General features: G+C 53.0%; 1 protein-coding gene across 3 annotated transcripts; it reads right to left on the bottom strand.

Moving 5' to 3' along the window:
* Window positions 1–1001: 1001 nt before the first annotated feature.
* TRPV2 (transient receptor potential cation channel subfamily V member 2) lies at window positions 1002–23085 on the bottom strand. Of its 3 annotated transcripts, none has more exons than XM_063629348.1 (15): window positions 22473–23085; window positions 20448–20754; window positions 18071–18204; window positions 15148–15438; window positions 14264–14562; window positions 11764–11934; window positions 11156–11311; window positions 10486–10581; window positions 9647–9717; window positions 9055–9220; window positions 6173–6239; window positions 5723–6057; window positions 4331–4455; window positions 3052–3131; window positions 1002–1217 (listed from the first exon to the last, which is right to left on the bottom strand). In XM_063629348.1, exons 2-15 carry the CDS (start codon window positions 20645–20647, stop codon window positions 1036–1038), a joined length of 2373 nt encoding a protein of 790 aa, XP_063485418.1. In that variant the 5' UTR covers window positions 20648–20754; window positions 22473–23085; the 3' UTR covers window positions 1002–1035. The 3 variants fall into 3 exon arrangements, with proteins under 3 accessions (XP_063485418.1, XP_055114837.1, XP_063485419.1); XM_055258862.2 differs by having other exon boundaries at window positions 10486–10584; window positions 22473–23065; XM_063629349.1 differs by having other exon boundaries at window positions 3040–3131; window positions 10486–10584; window positions 22473–23037.
* Between the last annotated feature and the right edge of the window lie 1466 nt (window positions 23086–24551).

Genomic DNA, 24551 nt, shown 5'->3' with positions numbered 1-24551 from the left:
GCCACCATGCCCGGCTAATTTTGTATTTTTAGTAGAGACGGGGTTTCTCCATGTTGGTCAGGCTGGTCTCGAACTCCTGAACTCAGGTGATCCACCCGCCTGGGCCTCCCAGAGTGCTGGGATTACAGGTGCCCGGCAAGTGTAGGGTTTTATTTTATTATTATTTTTTATTACTATAAGTTCTAGGGTACATGTGCACAACGTGCAGGTTTGTTACATATGTATACATGTGCCATGTTGGTGTGCTGCACCCATTAACTCATCATTTACATTAGGTATATCTCCTAATGCTATCCCTCCCCCCACCCCCAAGTGTAGGGTTTTAATGGAGGAGGGGGCTTCCAGCAAGAGCCAGGTCAAAGGATCAAGCTCGAGGTTTCTCGGCCTTCATGAATTTGGGGAGAGCGCTAAGGAGGGAGGGTCAACAGAGGTGGAGGGGAGGAGGTGTCTGGAACTGCTTGGGCAAAACCGTGGGGGTCTCGGGATGCCAGCTAGGGCATTCTGTGGGTACTAGGGAGCCTTTCAGGCCTTCAGAGCACAAAGAGGACATGTTTGTCTTATGTCTTAGAAAGGACCTCTGGCTGCCCTGCAGAGAATGGCTTGGGAGGGGTGAGAATTGAGCAAGAAGCCCAGTAGGAAGAGAAAGCAAGAGAGGTGGCTTTAAGGGTTTTCCCAGGTGCCTGCCCAAAAGCAGGGTGGGTGTGGAAAACAAAGGGTGTCATGGTGGAGAGAGAGGAGAGGTGGCTGTTTGTCCGTCACCATATATCTGCCACAACAATGGGCATAGCACCTCAGCCAGCTGCCTGTACCCAGGAAGAGGACAGTCCCCAGACTTGGGGATGTGGGGGTGAGGGTGGGGACACAGCAGCTGAGGGTCTCTGTGCCCAGGCAAGGGCAGGAGCAACCTAGTCCCATACACAGACCTGTGCACACAGAGACATGCAGACATTGCCAGCTCTAAGGGTCCCAGCAACTCTGCTCAAATAATGTTTCCAGAAGAGTTAGTTAATGAAAATATATATTTGCCACCAGAATTCACTGGGACCCCAGAGCCAGCAGATGTGGATGGAAAGATCCCCTGCTCTGTCCTCTGGCCTCCTGCTGCATCTGGGCCATCAGTTGGACTGGAGGAGCTTGGAGGGGCACATCATTTTCCTCAGAGGCACCATCCTCATCCTCCTTGGGTGGGGAAGCCAGGACAGGGTTCTCGAGAGTTCCTGTAAACAGATGGCAAGCGCTGTGGCTTAACCCTTGAGTGTGTCCCCAGGAAGCAGGCACCAGGGAAATAAGGGGCCACAGTCATGAAAACACGTCATGCCATGGGGACAGCCTCAGCCATCCTGGAGGCCAGCAATCCCTCTCCCTGCTTCCTTCACTCCACAAGCATTTCCCAATCCCCTGCCATATCAAGGGCTTCCCCCTGCCCCTGCCACCCCCAGGAGCTTAAAGTGCCTGGAGGTGACAGACTTGTGTGTCAGAGATCAGAACACCTGAGACATGCTGGGGTAGCTCAGAGGAGAGAGGGGACCTGTCCTGCCGGGGCGGTGGCAGATTTGGACACCCAGAGGGGAGGAAGAGCGCTTCCGACAGAGACGAATCCAGAGATGAACCAAGGAAAGCAAAGAACAAGGGATACTGCAGATGCGTGGATGGAGGTGTGGGGAGTGGGTTACACGATAGCTTTGGGCCCTGACTTGCATTCTGAGGAGTGCAGCCTTCCAGGCAGTGGGAGGCATTGCGTAGTGTGGGCTGCATGTAGTTTTTGTCCACATTAGCAGGACTGGAATAGGATAAGAGTGCAGGCTGGGCCGCCCTGCAGTGGTACAGAAGCAGAAGTGAGAGGCAGGGCAGGGCAGGGCAGAGGGATGAGTGGCCGCCTGAGAGGTCAAGGACACTCAGCTCCAGGTGGGAAAGCTGGTATAGCAGGGGGAAATAAGCTGAGGCTCTCAAGTCCTTCCACCTGGGTGAGGAGGGGGTGGGGTGACATACATGTGACCTGCTGGGGCAGCCCCAAGGCTGTTCCTGTTGGGAATGTCACATCGGAGGCCTCAGCAGGCAGTGGGGTGTGGAGTGCTTGGGGCAAGATGAGGGAGGGACAAGGTGACTTTCAGAGGTGACTTTCCTGGCATTGTAGTGAAGGGAGGGAGATGCAAAGAGAGGGTGAAGAGAAACCTATCTGTATGTGAGGACATGGTCATGGCCCAGGAGCCTGGGAAACCAGGAGGCTGTGGGGCAGAAGAGGCCAGAGGAGCCTCCCTACAACAGGGGCTGTGGGCGACTCAGGAGGCTGTTATGGGGGGCAACAGGCACAAGCAAGTGAAATTTGTCAGGAAAGAGATGGAGAAAGGAGAGGAGGTGAACCAGTGGAAGGTGGGAGCTATTGAAGGTTCTAGAAAGAAAGGGTATGCAGTAGAGACAGCTAATCCTCAGAACAGGCCTCTGAGGGTAGGAGGAAGGAACCAGTCTTGGTGGAGGCAGCTGGGTGGGGACAGGAGAGGCCATCACTACACTAGAACGGAGAGGACGCAGGCCATGGACATGGGGGAAGCATGGGAAGTGGTTTCTCAGAGGTGGGGGAGTTGGGGTGTGAAGGGACTAAGGGCCTATGCAGAGCAGTTCCTCTGAGGGTCCAGGGAGATGCTGCCTCTGTTTTAGGCTGCGCTGTGACACAGCCCTTCCTAACTTATTCCCCTGCTGAGTCCCCAGGCTCAGCCCAGGCCTGGCTAGGGACAGACCCTCGATAACCAATTGAATGGGCAAAGGGTGTGACTGACTGGCATCGGAGAGAGGGCAGCCGGAGGCTGGGCTGGTGGAAGCACTAACAGCCTCAGAGGTTTCCCCTGGTTCCTGCCTGAAAGCAAGGTGTGGGTGGGAAGGAAAGGAGGGAGCCACTGTTTTAGGGAGGCAATCCCTGTAGAGGACCTGGCATGCGGGGATCTGCAAAGGGACTACGAGGAGGTCTCTGGGTCCCGCCCCAGACTCTCCAAGGCTTTGTGGCCAAGCAGCAGACACACACCCCAGGCCAGAGGCTGCAGTCACCAGGCTACTCACGAGGGACAACTGCCCCTGACGGGTCCTCACACAGCGTAGGCAGCGTCTGCTCCCACGAAGCCCAGTTCACCTCCTCCACCCTGAGGGCAACAGAGCAGCTCTGAGGTTTGCCTGCTTTGACCACCCCCTCTCCCACCCCAGAGAGGGGCGTGGCCCCCCAAATTGGGAGACTATGCAGAGATGCTCTGGTGGACACAGAGGCCCTGAGGAGGACAGGCTTTCTCTCTGCAGGGTTCTGGGCCACCCACTTGGAGCCCTGTCCTGTGAGGCAGGTGCTCACTTGCAGGAATCAGCATCCATCGCTTCTGGCTGTTCACAGCAGCCTAGGTTGCCCAGAGCAACCAGAGAAGAGGAATTCAGATCAGGTGTATCTGTGCTCCCAGGTTCTGGGGCCTTTCACTGCTGCTCCTCATGCCTAAGACTCCGTCTCTCTGCTCATCTGCTGCCTCACGACAGTGTCTGGGTTTTTTTGTTGTTGTTTTATTTTTCTTTTCTTTTTTTTTTTTTTTTGAGACAGAGTATCGCTCTGTCGCCCAGGCTGGAGTGCAGTGGCGCCATCTCGGCTCACTGCAAGCTCCGCCTCCCAGGTTCACACCATTCTCCTGCCTCAGCCTCCCTAGTAGCTGGGACTACAGGCACCCGCCACCACGCCCGGCTACTTTTTTGTATTTTTAGTAGAGATTGGGTTTCACCGTGTTAGCCAGGATGGTCTCGATCTCCTGACCTCGTGATTCGCCCACCTCGGCCTCCCAAAGTGCTGGGATTACAGGCGTGAGCCACCACGCCGGGCCGACAGTGTCTGTTTTTAGCTGTGTGTTTGTCACTAGGTTCCCTCTCCCAGTGTCCCAGCCTTTCCTAGACAAAGAAGGGCATGTTCTCCATGGAAGCGGTTGTAGCTCAGAGATCAGGCTGGCAGAATTGGGGGTGGGGGGATACAGAGCAGTCAGGGCAATGCTAGAGTGCTAGGAACCCAAGGGTCCCTCTGACTTCTTGGCCTCCCTACTGTACCACATTTCAGGCTGCAAGGAAGAGTCTGAGATCACCAGGAGGGGACCTTCAGTTTAAGCCACTGGGACAGGCAGATGGCCAGTCATGCGGCAGCCATGGCTTGTCAGATCCAGACCCCTGACCTCACCTGCTCAGGCTCAGTCCCTGGTGCTCTTTGGGCCTGCCCTTCCCACCAGACCTGGCTCCTGGCAGCTGTGCCCTGCACTGCAGGGGGGCCCCAGGGATTGCTGGACAGCAAGGCCCCCAGGAGACCCTCCCGCCACTCACTCACCTGAAGCACCAGCGCTCATCGGGGCTGCCATCTGGCTTAGTGCCGACGGTCAGCATCACGCCTGCCCGCTGCTTCTTCCTGCACCACCAATAGCCATTCTCCATCTCCAGGACAGAGATGGCTTTCTGGGGACAAAGGATGCATCAGACAGAATGTCCTGGGACCCTGCCTGGGGGCAAAGGCACACAAGGCAAGCGGAGCAGGGAAGTGCCCGCAGCACTTCACAGTATAACGCAAAGTCAACTAAACACGCGGATTCGAATCTGGCTCCAACATCCGATTACCTATGTGGGGTTGGGCCCTCAGCCTCTCTGCATCTCAGTTTCCCCATTTGTAGACTGAGGACAAAGTGCCTCAGACAGCTGATGGGAAGTCTGTACGTTATGAGTACTGGACAGCTACTTGCTCTTACATCGTTCCAGGCTCCAGATTGCCACACCACCAGCAACAGAACTTCATTTGCTCACCCCATACATGTGCCTGCCCAGAGGCACACCAGTGAGTCAGGTGGGGCACAGAACCTTGCAGAGGAGGGCACCAAGGCTCAGAGGAGATAAGGGGCTTCCCCAAGATCAACAATGAATTGGCAGCAGGGTGGGGCACAGTGGCTCATGCCTGTAATGCCAGCACTTTGGGAGGCCAAGGCAGGTGGATCACCTGAGGTCAGGAGTTCGAGACCAGCTTGACCAACATGGTGAAACCTTGTCTCTACTAAATACAAAAAAATTAGCTGGGCATGGTGGCACATGCCTGTAATCCTAGCTACTTGGGAGGCTGAAGCAGGAGAATTGCTTGAACCCAGGAGACAAAGGTTGCAGTGAGCCAAGATTGCGCCATTGCACTCCAGCCTGGGCAACGAGCAAAACTCTTGACTCCAAAAAAAGAAACACTGGACAGCAATGATGATAATAGTAGCTGGTGGCACATTGAGCACCTACTTGGTGCTGGGCACTGTCCTAAGTACATCTATGAGCTTAAAGGAGGAGGGAGTAATCCCAGCACTGTGGGAGGCAAAGGTGGGAGGATCACCTGAGGCCAGGGCAACATAGTGAGACCTTCTTCTCTACAAAAAATAAAAATATTAGCCGAGTGTGGTGGCAGGTGCCTGTAACCCCAGCTACTCAGGAGGCTGAGGAAGGAGGATCACTTGAGCTCAGGAGGCCAAGGCTGCACTGAGCTGTGATCGTGCCACTTCACTCCAGCCTGGGTGACGGAGCAAGACCTTGTCTCCAGAAAAAAAAAAAAAAAAAAAAGGAAGAGGAGGACTGACGAAGTACAGCTGCCCAACCCGGCATCTCCTGGCTAGGGAAGTCCCAGCTCCGCAGGGTCCCGAACACTCCCCACTGCCTGAGTGTGGGGTGGGGTGGGGGCAGGGAGCCTCTCTGGTGGCACCTGCAGCTTCCAGATGCTCCAGCTGTCGGTGGCGACACTGTTGACGGTCTCGCTCATGAGGGCGATGAGCATGTTGAGCAGCAGGATGTAGGTGAGCAGCACGTAGGCCAGCAGCAGCAGCAGCACCATGCCGCGGAAGTGCAGCTGCTCCTGGAAGGCCAGCTCGCCCATGCCGATGGTGAATTTGAAGAGCTCCAAGCAGGCTTCCAGGATACCCCTGTACTGGACCCCGTTGCCCTCGTCCTCCTGTCCCTCCGCGGGCTGCACCGACTCTGTGGCATTGGGGCCTGTAGGAGCTTCGGGGCGCCAAGCCTCCTGGCTCAGACTCACCAGGGCTATGGGATGAAGGGAGAGGGGTCTTTAGCCCAGGATACCGGCAGGCAGCCTTGGGAGTATACAGCGTGGACAAGGAACATGGGGAAGGGGGAGGGGGCCGGAGGGAGCCTTTACCTACAGCGAAGCCGAAAAGGAAGACTAAGTAGATCAGAAGGAAGCGCAGCAGGTCCCGCAGGATGACCTGGAACACATATGCCCAGGGGCCAGGGTGGGTAGCTGGGCCACCAGTCATGACCCCAGAACCCTGCCTCACCCACAGCAGCATGGTTCCCGTGTACACTGCACATACGCACACATACATATGCATATGTGGGCCTGTGGAGCCACACCGAGCAGAGGAGTCTTTTAAAAATATATCTCAGATCTGGCTGGGTGCAGTGGCTCATGCCTATAATCCTATCACTTTGGGAGGCTGAGGCGGGCAGATTACCTGAGGTTGGGAGTTCAAGACCAGCCTGGCCAACATGGTGAAACTGCGTTTCTACTAAAAATACAAAAAATTAGCCGGGTGCAGTGGTGCACCTGTGCCTGTAATCCCAGCTACTCAGGAGGCTGAGGCAGGAGAATCACTTGAACCCAGGAGGCAGGGGTTGTGGTGAACCAAGATCACACCACTGCACTCCAGCCTGGGCTACAGAGTGAGACTTCGTCTCAAAAAAATACATATATACAAAAAATACATATGTATCAAAAAAATACATATATACACACACACACACATATGTCTCAGATCACATTGTTTTCCTGCTTAAAACTTTCCAGTAGCCGGGCATGGTGGCACAAGCCTACAGTGCCAGCTACTCAGGAGGCTGAGACAGGAGGATTGCTTGAGCCCAGAATGTCAAGGTGGCATTGAACTATGATCGTGTCACAGCACTCCAGCCTAGGTGACTGAATGAGTCCCATCTCAAAAAAAAAAAAAAAAAACCTTCCAGGGTCACAAAATTAAATATAGAACTACTGTATGACCCAGCAATTCCACTTCTGGGTATGTATATGCCCAAAAGAATTGAAAGCAGGGACTCTAACAGATACTTTTACACCCCTGTTCATAGCAGCATTATTCACAGTGGTCAAAAGGTGGAAGCAACAGGTGACTGGATCAACAGATGAATGGACGCACAAAATGTGGTGTATCTACACAATGGGATATTATTCAGCCTCAAAAAGGAAGGAATTGGCTGGGCGCGGTGGCTCAGCCTGTAATCCCAGCACTTTGGGAAGCCAAGGTGGGTGGATCACCTGAGGTCAGGAGTTCAAGACCATCCTGGCCAACGTGGCAAAACTCCGTCTCTACTAAAAATACAAAAAATTTGCCAGATGTGGTGACACATGCCTGTAGTCCCAGTTACTCGGGAGGCTGAGGCAGGAGAATCGCTTGAACCTGGGTGGCGGAGGTTGCAGTGAGCCAAGATTGCACCATTGTACTCCAGCCTGGGCAACAGAGCAAGACTCCATCTCAAAAAAAAAAAAAAAAAAAAAAAAGGAAGGCATTTCTGACACATGCTACAACATGGCTGATCCTTGAGGACATTATACTGAGTAAAATAAGCCAGACATTAAAGGACAAATACTGTATGATTCCACTTATACGACGTAGCCATGGTCGTCAAATTCATAGAAACAGAAATTAGAATGGTGGCTTCCAGGGACTAGGGGAAGGAGAGAATGGGGAGTTGTTTAATGGGTGTTGAGTTTCAGTTTGGGATGACAAGAAAGTTCTGGAGTTGGATGGTAGTGATGGTTATACAACAGTGTGAATGTACTTAATGACACTTAGCTGTATACTTAAAAAAAAAAAAGGTTAAAATGGGCCAGGTGCAGTGGCTCACGCCTGTAATCCCAGCACTTTGGGAGGCCAAGGCAGGTGGATCACCTGAGGTCAGGAGTCGAGACCAGCCTGGCCAACGTGGTGAAAACCTGTCTCTACTAAAAATACAAAAATTAGCTGGGCATGGTGGTGGGTGCCTGCAACCCCAGCTATACAGGAGGCTGAGGCAGGAGAATCGCTTGAACCCAGGAGTAGGGGTTTGCAGTGAGCCGAGATGGTGCCATCGCACTCTAGCCTAGGCAACAAGAGTGAGACTCTGTCTCAAAGAAAAAAAAAAAGTTAAGTTCTATGTTAGGTGTATTTTACTACAATTTAAAAAAAAAAGCCTCTGGAGACCTCCAAATCCCTCCCCTTGGAAGGGGCCCCTGGCCCTTCCCTTCCTCTCAACCTCCTCACCTCCACCCTCCTGCCATCTCCCCAGCCACCCAGCCTCCTCACCCTGTCCCAAGCACCCCAAGCTGCTTCTGGCTCACGGCAGCCACTGCTGTGCCCTCTGCTGAGAATATCTCCTCTTCACCCTGCTGTGGCTGAATCATTCTTTCAGGTCTCAACTTAAACATCCCCTCTTCAGAGAGGCTTCCCAGACCAACCCATCTAAAGGGTACTTGGTCCCAGCCATTCTCCATCAGATTGTCCTGTGCTTTTTTTTCCTTCATAGAATTTAGCAGTGTGGAGTGTTCTCAGTTGTTTTCTTAAGGTTTTCATTTCCTCCCACCAGAACATCAGCTTCAGGGGAGCAAGGACTTGTTTTGTTCTCTGCTATATTCCCAACACCTAGAACGGGGCCCGGCCCACAGTAGGCACTCCATAAACATGCGCTGAATACATAAATGAACGCAGTTACATGCCCGCACTCACACATCCCAGGACACAGACATGCAGATGAGCTTATGCACATATTCTTTGCTCATTGCTTGTGGAAGGATGCACATGCTCCCGTGTGGACACCTGCAAACACACATATGTGCGTTTGTTTGCATGTGCATGCAGAGCCCTGAGAGAGGTATGTGCACGCCTGTACTTAAGCTTCCATCCAGCAAGTATCTGGGTGCTGGCGCACAGGCAGATGTACACATGCCCTCCTCTGCCTAGGATAGCTGTGGAGGAAGGCTCTTCTTGCCTGATGAGGCCAAAAGAGTCCCGGTGGGCCACCCCCTTCTCTCACCTTCTGGATCATGACACTGTAGATGCCTGTGTGCTGGAAGCCACGTGTATAGTAAAGCAGGTTCAGCCAGCCCAGCACCAGCGCAGACACAAGCAGGGGCAGGTACCACTCGATGGCCAGGAAAAACAGCACCTGGGACACCACTGTGAGCAGGGCCTGGAACAGGCTGTGTGGGAGCAGGATCCAGGTGGGCTTGCTGGCCACTTGGCTCCCTGAGCCCCCACTGCCCTATGCTGACCAAGGTCCTGACCTCCATCTTAGGCAAGACATTTAACCTCTGTGGGCCTCAGTTCCCTCCCACTGTAAAATGGGCATAATAATAATGATGCCTGACTCATAGAGTGTTTTCAAGGACTAAGTGAAACAGGTGTGTGCCGAGGCCTAGTAAATGTCACTATCTACAGTGATGGGAGCACAAGGGGCCCCAGGCTGGACGGCAGCCCAGACTCCTGGGACTGGCCTGTACCCAGGTCCCGACTTCCTGGGCCCCATGTCTTCGCCTCTAAAGCCAACCTGGTGCCTTCTGCCACAACCTTCTGCCCTTCCAGACCTCAGAGACAGTTGAGGGAAGGAGGAGTGAGAACCCACGTACAAGAGGATTTCAAAGTAGCTGTCTATGAACGAGATCCAGATGAACAGGTGGCGCCGCCAGAAGTACCACAGCTGCGGAGGAAGGGAGGACAGAGGGCTGTGAAACCTGCTCTCCTGCATGCCCCCTGCTGGCCTGGCTGAGCGGGAGCCTGCCACCCGGGCTAGGGCTAAGTCAGCAGCTTTGGTTTGGGGGGACTCATGAATACTTCTGATAGCTGAGATCGCTTGGGACTTTCTTTCCAGAAAAGCAGCCACCTAGGCAAGGCCGGGGGGTGCAGATGAAGAGCCTGTGCACTGCATGCAGGAAGGGGAAGAGTGCCTCTCCCTTCCCTTCTCCCTGGCCTCACAGGGAGCACCCATACCCCAGCCAACCTGGGTTTGGTGCCCAAGTTCTGCCCACTCTGCGGAGGTCCCAATGTCTTGGTGTCCAGCCTGTGTCCTGCAGGCTTACAGCATTTCCCACTGAAGAGGCCCTACTGGGGGAAATAGCCTGAACCCCACCTACCTCTGGTCTCTGTGCTCCCCAAGAGGGGAACTTCCCAGCCGAGGGGCCTGGCTGGGGGCAGGGGCTTCCAGCTCCATTCCTGAGGGAGCAGAGCCTGTACTGCCAAGGAATCCGAGAAGCTATCTGCTACCCCAAGGAACCCCAAAAGCACAGCAGAGGGGTTCCAGGGGACTCAGAAGGCAAGGCCAGAACCTCTGGCCCTCAGCTTCGGTGAGGCTGGTTGCTCTGGGTGGGACTGGGTATTGTCAGTGAGGGGATGCAGCTAACTTTCTCTAAGCCCCCTGAAGCAGAATTCTAGGTTTGCTTCTTGGTAGGAGAAGGGGAGGGGCACTCACCTGGCCCACGAGGAGGTAGATCCCCCCTAGCAGGATAAAGATGTGGCCCGCCAGCAGCATGGAGTTTCCAACCTCCGCTTTCAGGTGAGGGGCAGCCTGCTGAAGACACACTCAGATGAGACCTAGGGCCTTGGGTCCTCTCTCGAACAGCTCACCCTTGAGAGCTGAAGCTGAGGGCCTACTCTGAGCCTGAGCTGTGGAGAGACTCCTCAGAATGGCAGGGGTACATGGGCTCCAGGGAAGGACCCCTGGATCCTGAGAGGCACACTGTGTAGCATTTCAGTGTAGGGTCTGAAGCCAGGCTGCCTGGATTCAGATTCCCTGTCCACACCACTTCCAGCCTGTGTGACCCTGGACAAGTTACTTAACCTCTCTGTGCCTCCCTTCCCTCTACTATGAACTGGGGGTGATTATAATTCACCATCTCAAGGGTTCTGGGGGACATTAATTAGTCAACACATGTCCATCACCTAGAATCCTTTTACACATACAGTGAGTACTCAGCAAATCTTCACTGTATCACCATTAGTACTGCAGTGCTGGCTCCCATAAGCTTGGGCATGTCACTCCAGCAGCCCATGCCTCAGCACTATTACTGCCCCATCTTCCCCCAGGGTTGTTTCAAGCAGGCCTCCCCCAAGATGTGCCCCCCAAAACCTCCCGCCCTTGCCTTCTTCAGGGTAGGCTGATTGTAGGCAACAGCGGTGAAGATGAACATGTAGATCAGATTACACAGGAAGTTTAAGAAGAACCTGGGGATGAGCAGATCCCATTTCGCCTGCAGCAATTTGTTCAGGGGCTCCAAAACGACCATTCGGTGTCGGTGCTGGGGTGGGGAGGGGAGAGCCACGGGTACACTCAACAAGTGCAAACAGGCTGCCCACTCCATGTCCGGATCAAAGCAAGGGCCCAGGAAATGAGGAGAGAGGACAGGGAGCAGGCTTCCACACCCCAGGAGACCCAAAGGACCTCACCCCAGCCCTCCCAGCTACAGCGTGACCAAGGGGCTTGCCCTCCAAATGAGATGCTGGTTAACAGAGAGGACCTGGATGGTTGCCACGAGGCCCTTGGCATTATCCCTGTCTTGGATGGGACTAGAGTATGGATTGAGTATGGGCCCGGTGGCCATGGTCAGGGTCGTGCCTGCTGGGACATGCAGCCACACCCCCACTGGCACAGGAATGGGGCAGATAGGGTCCAGCAGGCAGCCCCAATTTGTGGACCTTGCTGGGAACTCTGCTGGGTCTTCTGCATGCACCCACGCTCCTGTGGGCTCACCGGGCTCTTGCAATGAAAGGCGATGATCTCCAGCACCGAGTTCTCCTCACAGCTGTCCACAGAAGCCAGGTCATACAGCGACACCCGGACAGGCCCATAGCACCACTCGGTGAACTTTCGGGAAAGGTGACTCAGTCCCGAAAACTCCCGCTGCAGGATGTGCCTGAAAATCTGCAGGGTGGCCATATGAGCTTGCATTCACGATCCCTTCCCGGCACTGATCCTGGGCCAGGGCTGGGAAACACCCAGGATTCTGCAGCTGCCCATGGTCTGCGGAGCTGCAGCTGACACGTGCACGTACCACCGTACACGCAGGTCCTTGTGTGTCTAAACTCTTAAACACACACACGCACCCAGCCACATCTGCCCCAGCCTGCCAGCCAGCCTGGCTCTTCCTTCCCCTCCCCTGCCCTGTGGCCTTCCTTGAACTCCTCAAATGGCAGAGAGATCCCTAGCCCTGGGGTCCTTGAGGCCCCTGAGATCAGAGTCTACCAGCTATATCTGTGTGTGCAGTTTTGCGGTCAGAATCTAAAATTTTCAACAGACTAGAAAGTGGTCCCTAGAAAGCAGTCTGGTTTCACACGTGAGGAATGGGAAAGGAGGAACAGATCAGGGCACTGCTTTCATAGGCCACACAGCAGTGCCTCTAGACAAGAAAGTGAGGTTCACACACCCCAGGGAGCACTCCAAGAAACTTGGGAGGGCAGCGAAAAAGGGTTAAAAATTATGTTTATCGTTTCCTTAATCTTTCAAAAATCTCCACTGTGAGCTTATGAGGCCAGCCCTGGTGAGCTATTGGCAAAAGCTATTTGGAATAGGCCATTGGTAAGCTATCTGGAACAAAGTGGGGGCTGCCTCATGTTTATTCTTCCTACCAGAATAACTTCCAGCTAGTGAAAGCCATAGGCATTAAAAATGCAGCTGCAGGCTGGGCATTTTGGCTCATGCCTGTAATCTCAGCACTTTGGTAGGCCGAGGCAGGTGGATTACCTGAGGTCGGGAGTTTGAGACCAGCCTGACCAACATGGAGAAACCCATCTCTACTAAAAATACAAAATTAGCCGGGCGTGGTGGCACATGCCTGTAATCCCAGCTACTCGGGCGGCTGAGGCAGGAGAATCGCTTGAACCTGGGAGGCGGAGGTTGCAGTGAGCTGAGATCGTGCCATTGTACTCCAGCCTGGGTGACAAGAGCAAAACTCCATCTCAAAAAAAAAAAAAAAATGCAGCTGCAAAAGTTTGGAAGAAAATATGGGTATGAAGATTATATATATACTATATATAATTATAATATATAATATAATGTATAATAGTTATATATTATGTACATATAATATATATTATATATATAATCTTGTAGCAGGAATTAGACAATAGCAAAACCAAGGAACCTTAAAGGAAAAGATAGTCACACTTGCAGATTATAAAAAATTTTAAATCCTGTATAGCAAAAAAAAATAAAATTCGGAAAACAAATGATGAACTATGAGAAATTTTACAAGTGCTATAGTAGACAAAATACTAAATTCATTATAAAGTTATCAATAAATATGCAGAAACAGAATAGCAAAATAGACAAAAGATACAAAAAGGCCATCTCTTAATAAAGAAACCCAAATGACTTTTAAAAATTCCCAATGTTTGGCCGGGTGCCATGGCTCACACCTGTAATCCCAGCACTTTGGGAGGCCGAGGTAGGCAGATCACCTGAGGTCAGGAGTTCAAGACCAGCCTGGCCAACATGGTGAAACCCATCTCTACTAAAAATACAAAAAAAAAATTAAAAATTGGCTGGGTGTGGTAGCTGATGCCTGTAATCCCAGCACTTTGGGAGGCCGAAGCAGGTGGATCACGAGGTGAGGAGTTCAAGACCAGCCTGACCAACATGGTGAAACCCCTCTTTACTGAAAATACAAAAAAAATTAGCCAGGCATGATGGTGGGTGCCTGTAATCCCAGCTACTCAGGGGGCTGAGGCAGAAGAATTGCTTGAACCTGGGAGGTGGAAGTTGCAGTGAGCCGAGATCTGTCACTGCACTCCAGCCTGGGCTACAGAATGAGAGTCCGTCTCAAAAAAAAAAAAAAAAAAAAAAAAAAAAAAAAAAAAAAAATTAGCTGGGTGTGGTGGCACATGCCTGTAATCCCAGCTACTTGGGAGGCTGAGGCAGGAGAATTGCTTGAACCTGGGAAGCGGAGGTTGCGGTGAGCCGAGGTTGCACCATTGCACTCCAGCCTGGGCAACAAGAGTGAAACACCATCTCAAAAAAAAAAAAAAACTCAATGTTTTATAATGTAATATATTCAGTAGTTCATATACAATTTATAAATAAACACACATATATTAGAGGTATATACTGAAAATTTTCTTACTAACAGGAGTGTTCCATTGAAAAGCAGAGAAGCCACTGCTCTTCACCACCCCCTGGGTTCTTTCTGCAGAAATTTTGGGGTGAGACCTACTGCTTCCTGGAGAGGGGAAGTGGGAAGGGGACAGCCGCTCACCTCGATCTTGCCCTCCTTGGCGGCCAGCTTCAGAGGCGTGAGATCCTGCAGGTTGCGGATGTCCTCAAGCTGCACGGTAGGGCAGAGGCGGGCCCCAGCTTGGAGGAGCCCATCATACATGCTGGTCACCAGAGCGACGTTCTCAGCTGAGTTGTCCGAGATCATCACTAGGGCATGCAGGACTGTGTTGCCCTGGGAGTCAGTGGCCTGCAGGCTGGCGGGCTGGTGTGGGTTCTCCAGGAGGTAGCTTACCACATCCCACTGCTTGGTGCAAGCGGCCAAAGAGAGGGGTAGCTCACCTGCAGGCCAAGAGAGCAGCTTGGGCCCCAGGCCTCCTGCTTTCCATCTGCCTACTCCTCGTGCTCCTTGGACAAAAGGCCAGCCCTCCTTGAAACAGGTCAGGCTTCTTTACCACTGAAGGGAGCAGAACAGGGACCAGCCAACCCGCTGCCTTTTGCTGTCTCCTTTGCCAGAGCCCAGGCACGCTGTCTCTTTATTCAGGCTCTGCCTGGTCAAGTCACATGCCAGTGCTAGCAGCCCCTACTCCTTTCCCTGGGTCTGGGTCTGGGTCTGGGTGCATGTCTATCTTCTGGCCAGACGAGGATGAAACATCTCTTATGACAAATTAGTGCTGGATGTGGTGGCACACACTTTTAGCACCAGCTCGAGAAGCTGAGGCAGGAGGATTGTTAGAGGCCAGGAGTTTGAGGCTGGCCTGGACAAAAGACAAACTGCTTTTGCAGGCAGCCTAGTGGTTAGAAGCAGGACGTCAGGGTCAGAAAAACCTAGGTTTAACTGCCAGCTCTGTCATACACTAACCAGGTGACCTTGAACAAGGCCTTACCCTCTCTTTGCCTCAGTTTATCCAAGAAAGGCTCACTCACCGAAATAAAAGCAAGTCCCTTGGCCCTTCTGGAAGAAGCGGCCGCAGGCCCGGGCATGGACATTGGCCCCATTCTCCACCAGGAGCTTCACACATTGCAGACTCCTCTTCTCAATGGCTATGTGCAGAGCGCTGTGGCCTCGGTAATAGTCATCTGTACACTGGGCATTTACCAGGGGCTGAGGATTGCCAGAGTCCCGGTCGATCTGCAGCAGTGGCAGAATGCAGGCGTTGACCCCATCCTTAAGATTCAGCACAGCCTTCATCAGGCACGTCTTACCTGTGGAGCCCTCTGTGGGAAGAAGGGAGGGGAAGGGGCACAGTGGTGCTGAGACCTGGAGCGGCTGGGCTGCCCGATAGCTCTTACAGCAAGCCCAGCTCAAAGTACCCCTTGGGAGGATTAAAAGAGATGCTACACACAACTGGTGGGAGCACAACCATGTTATAGGGTATTAAGGCTCCAAGTAACAGATAAGAAATACCAACAGGCATGACTACAATTTCTGCCCTAGAAACTAAATTTCTTTTTTTTCTTTTTCTTTTCTTTTTTTTGAGACAGAGTCTTGCTCTGTCACCCAGGCTGGAGTTCAGTGGCGCAATCTTGGCTCACTGCAAGCTCCGCCTCCCGGGTTCACGCCATTCTCCTGCCTCAGCCTCCCCAGCAGCTGGGACCACAGGCGCACACCGCCACACCCGGCTAATTTTTTTTTGTTGTTTTGTTTTTTGTTTTTGGCAGAGATGGGTTTTACCGTGTTAGCCAGGATGGCCTCGATCTCCTCACCTCATGATCTGCCCACCTCGGCCTCCCAAAGTGCTGGGATTACAGGCGTGAGCCACTGCGCCCAGCTTAGAAACTAAATTTCTAAGACATAAGTCATCATTCATGAAATGCTGTCTACACGAGAATATTCAGAGCAGTATTTGTACATGACTCCACCACTTAATGTCTCTGTCTCCTCTGGCAAGTCACGTGGCCTCTCTCAATCTCAGTTTTTGTTACTGTAAAATGGGAATGTTCCAGGTTTATTGTAAGGTTCAAAAGGAATAATATAAGGCCAGGCGTGGTGGCTCACGCCTGTAATCCCAACACTTTGGGAGGCCGAGGCGGGCAGATCACGAGGTGGAGTTCCAGACCAGCCTGACCAACATGGTGAAATCCCGTCTCTTCTAAAAATACAAAAATTAGCCAGGCGCAGTGGTGGGCGCCTATAATCCCAGCTACTCAGGAGGCTGAGGCAGAGGAATTGCTTGAACCCGGGAGGCAGATGTTGCAGTAGCTGAGATCACGCCACTGTACTCCAGCCTGGGTGACAGAGCAAGACTCTGTCTCGGAAAAAAAAAAAAAGGCCAGGTGCGGTCGCTCACGCCTGTAATCCCAGCACTTTGGGGAGGCCAAGGCTGGCAGATTACGAAGTCAGGAGATTGAGACCATCCTGGCTAACACGGTGAAACCCTGTCTCTACTAAAAAAATACAAAAAATTAGCCGACCTTGGTGGCTGGCGCCTATAATCCCAGCTGCTCGGGAGGCTGAGGCTGAGGCAGGAGAATGGCGTGAGCCCGGGAGGTGGAGTTTTGCAGTGAGCTAAGATCGCGCCACTGTACTCCAGGCTGGGCAACAGAGCAAGACTCCATCTCCAATAAAAAGGGAATAATATAAAAAAAGTGGATAGCACACAGAGGGTCTGGCACACAGCTAGTTGAAGCCAAAAACTACGAACAACCTAAATGGCTATCGATAAGTAAGGAATTGATTAACTAAATGATGATAAAGGACACAATGGAAAACTCACTCTGCAGTTGTCAAAGTAACTAAGTTAGACAAGTACTGAAATGGAAAGTGCTACAAGACGTATTAAGTGGAGGAAAAGCACATTACAAATTAGTATATATGTCAAGACCCCATTGGCCGGGCGCGGTGGCTCATGCCTGTAATCCCAGCACTTTGGGAGGCCGAGGCGGGCGGATCACGAGGTCAGGAGATCGAGACCATCCCGGATAACACGGTGAAACCCCGTCTCTACTAAAAATACAAAAAAATAGCCGGGCGTGGTGGCGGGCTCCTGTAGTCCCAGCTACTCAGGAGGCTGAGGCAGGAGAATGGCGTGAACCCGGGAGGCGGAGCTTGCAGTGAGCCAAGATCATGCCACTGCACTCCAGCTTGGGTGACAGAGCGAGACTCCGTCTCAAAAAAAAAAAAAAGACCCCATTTATGTAAATATATACTGATGTATTAAGAAAGTCTGGATAGGCCCTGTGCGGTGGTTCACACCTGTAATCCCAGCACTTTGGGGGGCCAAGGTGGAAGGATCGCTGGATCCCAGGAGTTTGAGGCCAGCCTGGGCAACACGGCAAAACCGCATCTCTCCAAAAATAAAAAAGAAGAAAGAAAGTCTGAACAGATGCATTCTCAAACCATTAATAGGGGCCCAGGATGAGAGATTGTGTTTACCCGTGGCTCTATATGTTTCCTTACTGTTTGAATCTTCTAGAGTACTCATGTTATTTTTCTGATCAGCCCAAACAATACGGATATTTAGATTTTGGGCAAATAGCGCTTTGAGATGGGTTAAGTATATGGTATATGCATTATATATTATATCTCAACAACACTGTTATTTAATAAAAAAAAAAAAAAAAAAAAAGAAGATTGCTTTGGGTTTCCATTCAGCCACTGCAATGGGCTAGGGGTGACAGAGGTAGCCAGGAGACCTGAGGGGTGGGTGGAAGTGGGAGGCACAGCCAAGACCAACAGGAGGCCATCCTTGATTAGCTCTGTCCACAGGGCCCCCTCAGCAATCATTCCAGTGGGAGGGCTGCTGAGAACACTCACTTCTCAGCTCCTGACCAGGGATCAAGCCCACCCAGCACATCTAACTATCAGCTCACAGGATGCCTAGCCTTGGACCCACAGGGCAGGGTCTACCTGTGTATTCCGAGTCGGTGAGGTACTTGCTGGTCTTGCTCAGGTACTCTGAAAGTCCAGCCAGATCCTCAGGGACACCCCGGGAGACCGCATTGAAGAGCCGATCTCGGTCAAATCGGTTTGGATCCGGCTGACTGTGGAGGATGTGGTTTGTGACTCATGCTGGAGAAGAACCACAGGCCCCCCCAAGAAGCCCTCCATCCCAGGGAGCCCTTTCAGGGAGTCCTGTACACACTGCACACCCCTCAGGCCCAGGAGCCCAGTGAGAGCCCTTCTGAGGGCCTCTATCCTCCTAGAGCCATCCTAGGGGACCCCTGGAGGAGGAAAAGGGGCCTGTCCAGGCACTAAGCTGCTTCACTCCCATGACGCCAGTCATCACAGACACTTTTCAGCATCAGGTGCTTGTCATGTGCCAGGTGCCTTGATGTACCATCTCTCAACAGCCTCGATATCCCACTGGGTCCCCTTCAGCACACACAACTTGTGGTGGCTCTTGAGCTTGGGCCTGGGTCTGGATAGGGCTGTGGGAGATCCCCGCAGACTCACAGTGGCTGCATGCATCATTGCCCTCAAAGAAAGTATGTAGAAAAGCTCCCTTCTCCTCTCAGAAACCGTCTGTTAACTACAAAATATTCTGTGCCTTTCATCTTCACTTCAGCCCTGCTGGTCGGAAACCACTCATTTCTCCATTAGATAAACAAGGAGGTCATTTAACTTGCCAAAGTCACACAGCTCCAAACTGGGAATCTCAGCAGGGCTGTTTAACTTCAGACCCTGACTCTGAATCCCCAGAGAGATTCTAGGCTCGGCAGCAAGAAATTTCCCAGAAACAGAGCATTACCTGGGCCCAACGCTGGGCTCAATGTTGAAACATATCAGACACCACTGAGAAGGCACACTTAATGAGAAATCTCTCCCACAGACCCCAGAAGGGATCTGGTAGCTTATCAGAATCTAGAATCTAGCAGCATCTGGTGACTGGAAGTGGGAAGGGCATGAGTCATTCCCTCCTGGGCTGTGTTACTAATCACAGGGGCCAACTTGCCTCTGGGGCTTCTGGTACCACCATCAGCAGATATTCGAAGACAAAGAACAAGGGGTGCTATTTGATGCTTTGTAGACCCTCAGGTCCCAGCTTAACGTCTCTTGTGGAATGGGTCGGCCAAGTAAAGGTTGGTGACAAGGTGATTGATTGTTGGGATCGGTCACTTTTTTTTTGGAGACAGTCACACTGACACCCAGGCTGGATATGGTGGCACAATCTCTGCTCACTGCAACCTCTGCCTCCTTGACTCAGGTGGGGATTTCAAGGGTTGACTTTTTAAGCCAACGGCTATGACTGTAATTATAGCCAGCCCTCCTTCGTCAGCACCAGGAAGCCACACATGACCATGAGGGCTCTATCTGCTGCTGACAGGAGCCCTGTGGACAGTCCAGCTGGCAGAAGTGGCCATATGGACAAAGAACTTTCTGTCACCAGGGTAGCATCATGGTCCTGGGGTAGGGAAGCCCAGTGAGGGCACAGATTGAGGCACTGAAGGCATCAAGGGCCTGTCCTGCCTGTGTCGGGCAGGCTCCACGGCTCCCAGAATCTCCCCACACATCCACCCCTACCCTGGTGCTGAATCTGACCACTATCCTCCAGCACAAACAGGAAGGGGCTCTAGCCTGGGAGGCCAAAGCTGGTGGCTGTACCTCAAGCACGAGAAGGGAAGAAGGGGCTTCTGTGGCAGAGTCTAGCCTGGCCCATGAGGATTCTCCAGCCTCACTGGGCAGGCCCCCACCCTGGGCAGGGAGGTAGGGGGTGCCAAATGCAGCAGGACTGGAAGCGGGACTCTCAGGAGTGTGGGGCTCACACAGTCTGAATTGGTGGAAAGACCACAGGAAAATCAAAGTGCAGATGACTCCAAGCAGAAGCCTATCATCCTCAATCCCACAGTTCACGTCCCCTGAGTGACAGGCTCAGCCTTGCAGAACTGAGGAAAGCCTGGGACATTTCCAGATGTCCTTGATTCTCACTGGATGGAGTGTGGATCCTGCTGCCTTCCCCAACAGGGACCATGACAGGGGTGGGAGTTGGCATGAACAGGGGGATTTGAGGGTCATTTGAGGACTTAGAGCTCAAGAATGTATCTCACGAAGAAGATGACCTCAGAAGGCAGAAGGCCAAGAATGGGGAAGCCTCTGGAAAGAGCAATGCCAGACGGCAGAGCAGAGGTCAGCCTGTCGGGCCCAGGAGCCACCAGAGCCAGACTGAGGACGCCACAGGCTGTGGGAAGGGGCACTGGTGCTGGGCTGGTCAATGAGTCTTACTCCGGGTGCTCTGCTGGAGCTGGGCAGGGGGCCCCCTTTGCCCTGCCCCCACTTGCTGTCTCACCTGGCACCTGTTCCCTTTTGGTAGTTGAGGTTGACTTTTATCTGAGGGGCGAATTTCCGGTCCTCGCCCTGGAACAGTGACTCCATGGGAGGAAGCCCGCTCCCAAAATCCGGCTTTCTGCTGTCCACCTCAGAGCCATCTTCTTGGCCTCCATCTAATGTCTCCAACCTGAAAACTGAAGAGCTGGAGGGTGAGGTCATCCTAGGAGGAGGAGGCTGCTCGATCCAGCCAGGACCTCTGTGGAGATGGAGATGTCAAGGGTCCCGTCTTCCTCCCAGCTGTGGGTCAGTGTTGGCCTGACTGGAGCCTGCAAAAGGAGGTATTAGGTTGGTGCAAAAGGCTGGGCGTGGTGGCTGGGTGTAATCCCAGCACTTTGGGAGGCTGAGGTGGGCTGGTCAGCTGTTTGAGACCAGCCTGACCAACATGGTGAAACCCCATCTCCACTAAAAAAAATACAAAAATTAGCTGGGCATGGTGGCTTGTGCCTGTAATCCCAGCTACTCAGGAGGCTGAGGCAGGAGAATTGCTTAAACTTGGGAGCTAAGATGGCACCACTGCACTCCAGCCTGGGCAACAGAGCAAGACTCCGTCTCAAAAAAAAAAAAAGTAATTGCGGTTTTTGCCATTACTTCTCATTACTTCTAATGGCAAAAAAGCCAAGTGCAAGTAGGTCCACCCACTGTGTGGGAGCCCAGCCCCAATGCAGGGGAAGTGGGCCAGGAGGGATGAGCAGCAGGGGTGAGGAGAGGGAGGGAGGCCTGTGGGGTGAGGAACAGGGAGCCAATAGGGCCACCCTTTTGATGTTGTCCCCCAGGAAGAGCCACGACTGTCCCCGACTTTTCCTCTGGGACTTCCTGGTATCTGAGGGGTCACAACCCCTGTTACCATTTGCATTAACGGCACAACCCTTTCTTTACACAACGTCTTGCCTGGTGGCCAATATTCCAACAGATAAAAGTGCGATGGCTGGGACGAGGCCAGTCACTCAACCCCTCGCCAAAGAAGGGGAGCTCTAAGGAGAAATAACTGGGAAAACCACTAGACTATCAAACCCTTCATTTTGCTGCCAAGACTACTAAGGCTTAGAAAGGGGGAGTGGATTTCCCAAGGTCGCCAGTTGTTGGCAGAGCCGGATCTGACACTCTGCGTCTACCATGACGTTCCTCTTCCGTTTGCAAAGCCTTTCAGGGTCTGTCTATATTTTCAGTCTGATTCAGCTCTGAAGGCATCGAATGCCACCTCTGTGTGCCTCAGGGCCTCTGGGGGCTTCACGAGGGGAGGGAGGCCCCTAGCCTGTGGCCCAGGCTCTCTCCACCACCCCGCCTCAGGCCCTAGGCTGGCCTAGGAAGCTCAGCAAACAGCACAATCTCACCCTCACAGGAAAACTGAAACCACAGCCCCCATCACTTGGCAAGGGTGGGGTCTTGGTCAGGGTTGGGGAACCCTCATGGCCCCAGTGAGCAGGATGAGAAAGAAGAACGAGTCAAAGAGTGATAAGGAGACAGAAGGGTGGAGAAGGGGGCAGCGGGCAGAGAGCAGAGAGGAGCAGCGCCAGCAGAGGGAAGTGGAGAGGGTAGGCTGGGACCAGGCCCTGGGGACCCGGGTAGGGTACTTTCCCATGGAAACATGGGAGGTGGGGAGCTGCCTGGCTGCCTCAGTTTGCAGATGTGACCCACCACCCTTTCTACGCACACTGGGGCAGAAGGGCGCTCTTTCCATTTCATACCATTTAGCCCATCTGTGTCCCCAACCAAACCCTGGCCCATTCCTCCAGCCCAGGACTCCCAAGCCCCAGCAGCAACAGTTGTCTGTCCAGCCCCTACCCCACCTCCTGGGACCCCCACCCACCCTGGCAGCAGAGGAAGGGGTGTGGAGGTCAAGGGAGAGGGTGCCGGAGCCCCACACAGACCCTGGCTCCAGGCTGTAGAAGCCAGGAGCCCACTAGGCCTTCCCTGCCCCATCATTCACTGTCAGGCTTGGGGACCTGGCCCCCTCCAACGTCCCCAGCATTGCCCACCGACTTACCCTGCAGGCTGAGGCCAGGGCGTGGCGGCTGCTGGGATCCCGGAGCTTCTCAGTAGCAGGGGCTGCGGGAGGAAGTGAAGCCGGGAGGGGCTGCGGGCGCTGACAGCGGAGGAGCCGCGGAACCTCCCTCCCCAGCTCTGAGCACTAAGCTCCAGCAAGCAGGTTCTGGTCTCTCGGTCACCCTCAGCCCACCTGGCCAGCCGGCACGGTGGAGAGTGGGAGCTTAACTCTCCACTGTCAGGACAGGCTAGCTACCAGAGACTGACCATCTGGACACACCCTGCTGTGAATCAGGCCCCGCCCCCACCCCTCCCCCTTCTAGCCACTAAGGTCTCAGGTGGGGGTGGGTGACAATCAGAGGCAGCCCTTGGATGCTGGGGATTTGCCTCCCATGGAAGCTGCCATGGATGGGGGATTCTTCCCCAAGTACACTGACAGCTATCCCCTCCCCTTCTCCACTACCACATGCCTTCCAGCAGCTGTGTGGCCCATAAATGGGCCTGAGTTGACCCATGGCAGGGGAGAAAGCTGATGTGGACAGCCCCCAGGGAGAGGCTCAGCCCAGCAGATGCCCCTGAGAACACAGTCCCACCCACCCATCCACCCAGCAGTTGGGGGACTTTCCCACCTCCCAGGACCTTCCCCCAGCCTCCTGACCCCAAGACTCTGATGGCTAAAGTTCCCCTAAAGGTGCTCCAAGCACCAGCCAGCAGGTGGAGACAAGGAGGTGGGCATGCACTGCTAAAATCAGACCTCACTACCGATGGGGCCCTGGTCTGGACTCAGTCTTGGAGCTTGGGGACTCAACCACCACCGAAGTAGCCCTAGGAATCCCTCTCCCTCACTCCCAAAACCTGGCATCAGCTCTTCCCCCAAAATTTGTCTTTCTGCATGGTCCAAGCCACTATCATTGCTCCCCTGGGCAACTGCAGCCACCTCCAAACTGGTCTCGCTGCTTCACTCTTGCCCCACACTCATAATCCATTTCTCCTTATAGCAACTGAAGTGACCTTTTAAAAATGGGAAACGGGGCTGGGCACGGTGGCTCACACCTGTAATCCCAGCACTTTGGGAGGCCGAGGCAGGCGCATCACCTGAGGTCAGGAGTTCGAGAGCAGCCTGGCCAACATGGCAAAACCTTGTTTCTACTAAAAATGCAAAAATTAGCCGGGCATGGTGGCGGACGCCTGTAATCCCAGTTACTCCGGAGACTGAGGAAGGAGAATCACTTGAACCCAGGAGGCGGAGGTTGCAGTGAGCCGAGATCGCCCCATTGCACTCCAGCCTGGGAGACAGAGCAAAACCGTGTCTCAAAAAAAAAAAAAAAAAACTTAGTGGGGCATGGTGGCACATGCCTATAATCCCAGCTACTGCGGAGGCTGAGGCAGGAGAATTGCTTGAATCCGGATGGCGGAGGTTGCAGTGAGCTGAGATCCTGCCATTGCACTGCAGCCTGGGCAACAGAGCAAGACTGTCTCAAAAAAAAAAAAAAAAGGGCCGGGTGCGGTGGCTCACACCTGTAATCCCAACACTTTGGGAGGCCGAGGCGGGCAGATCATGAGGTCAGGAGATTGAGACCATCCTGGCTAACACGGTGAAACCCTGTCTCTACTAAAAATACAAAAAAAAATTAGCCGGGCGTGGTGGCAGGCGCCTGTAGTCCCAGCTACTTGGGAGGCTGAGGCAGGAGAATGGCGTGAACCTGGGAGGCAGAGCTTGCAGTGAGCCGAGATCGAGATCGCACCACTGCACTCCAGCCTGGGTGACAGAGCGAGACTCTGTCTCAAAAAAAAAAAAAAAAATTAAACGTAGTTACCATATGACCCAGCAATTCCACTCCTAGGTATGTACTCAAAGAAATGGAAACATATGTCCATACACACTTGTACATGAATGTTTACAGCAGCATTATTCATAATAACCAAATAGAAACACCCCAAATGATGATTAACTGATGATGAATGGATAAATAAAATGTGGCACATCCATTTAATGGAATATTATTTGGCCACAAAAAGAGAAATTAAGTACTGATATACACTACAGCATGGAAGAAACTTGAAAAATTAGGTTAAATGA

This window comes from Symphalangus syndactylus, chromosome 20, assembly GCF_028878055.3.
Source record: "Symphalangus syndactylus isolate Jambi chromosome 20, NHGRI_mSymSyn1-v2.1_pri, whole genome shotgun sequence".
In the NCBI taxonomy this organism is placed as follows: Eukaryota; Metazoa; Chordata; class Mammalia; order Primates; family Hylobatidae; genus Symphalangus; species Symphalangus syndactylus.
This window is presented reverse-complemented; position numbering and strand designations above follow the sequence as displayed.

Bases quoted from the DNA above. Each gene is read 5' to 3' on its own strand.
- TRPV2 (XM_055258862.2), bottom strand. From the start codon at position 20,647: ATGACCTCACCCTCCAGCTCTTCAGTTTTCAGGTTGGAGACATTAGAT. The intron at 10,585-11,155 runs GCAAGGGCGGGA...GTGTGTCTTCAG, and splicing joins ATCAGCCTACCCTGAAGAAG to CAGGCTGCCCCTCACCTGAA. The intron at 9,221-9,646 runs GTACGTGGGTTC...GCTCCCACACAG, and splicing joins AGCTACTTTGAAATCCTCTT to CCTGTTCCAGGCCCTGCTCA.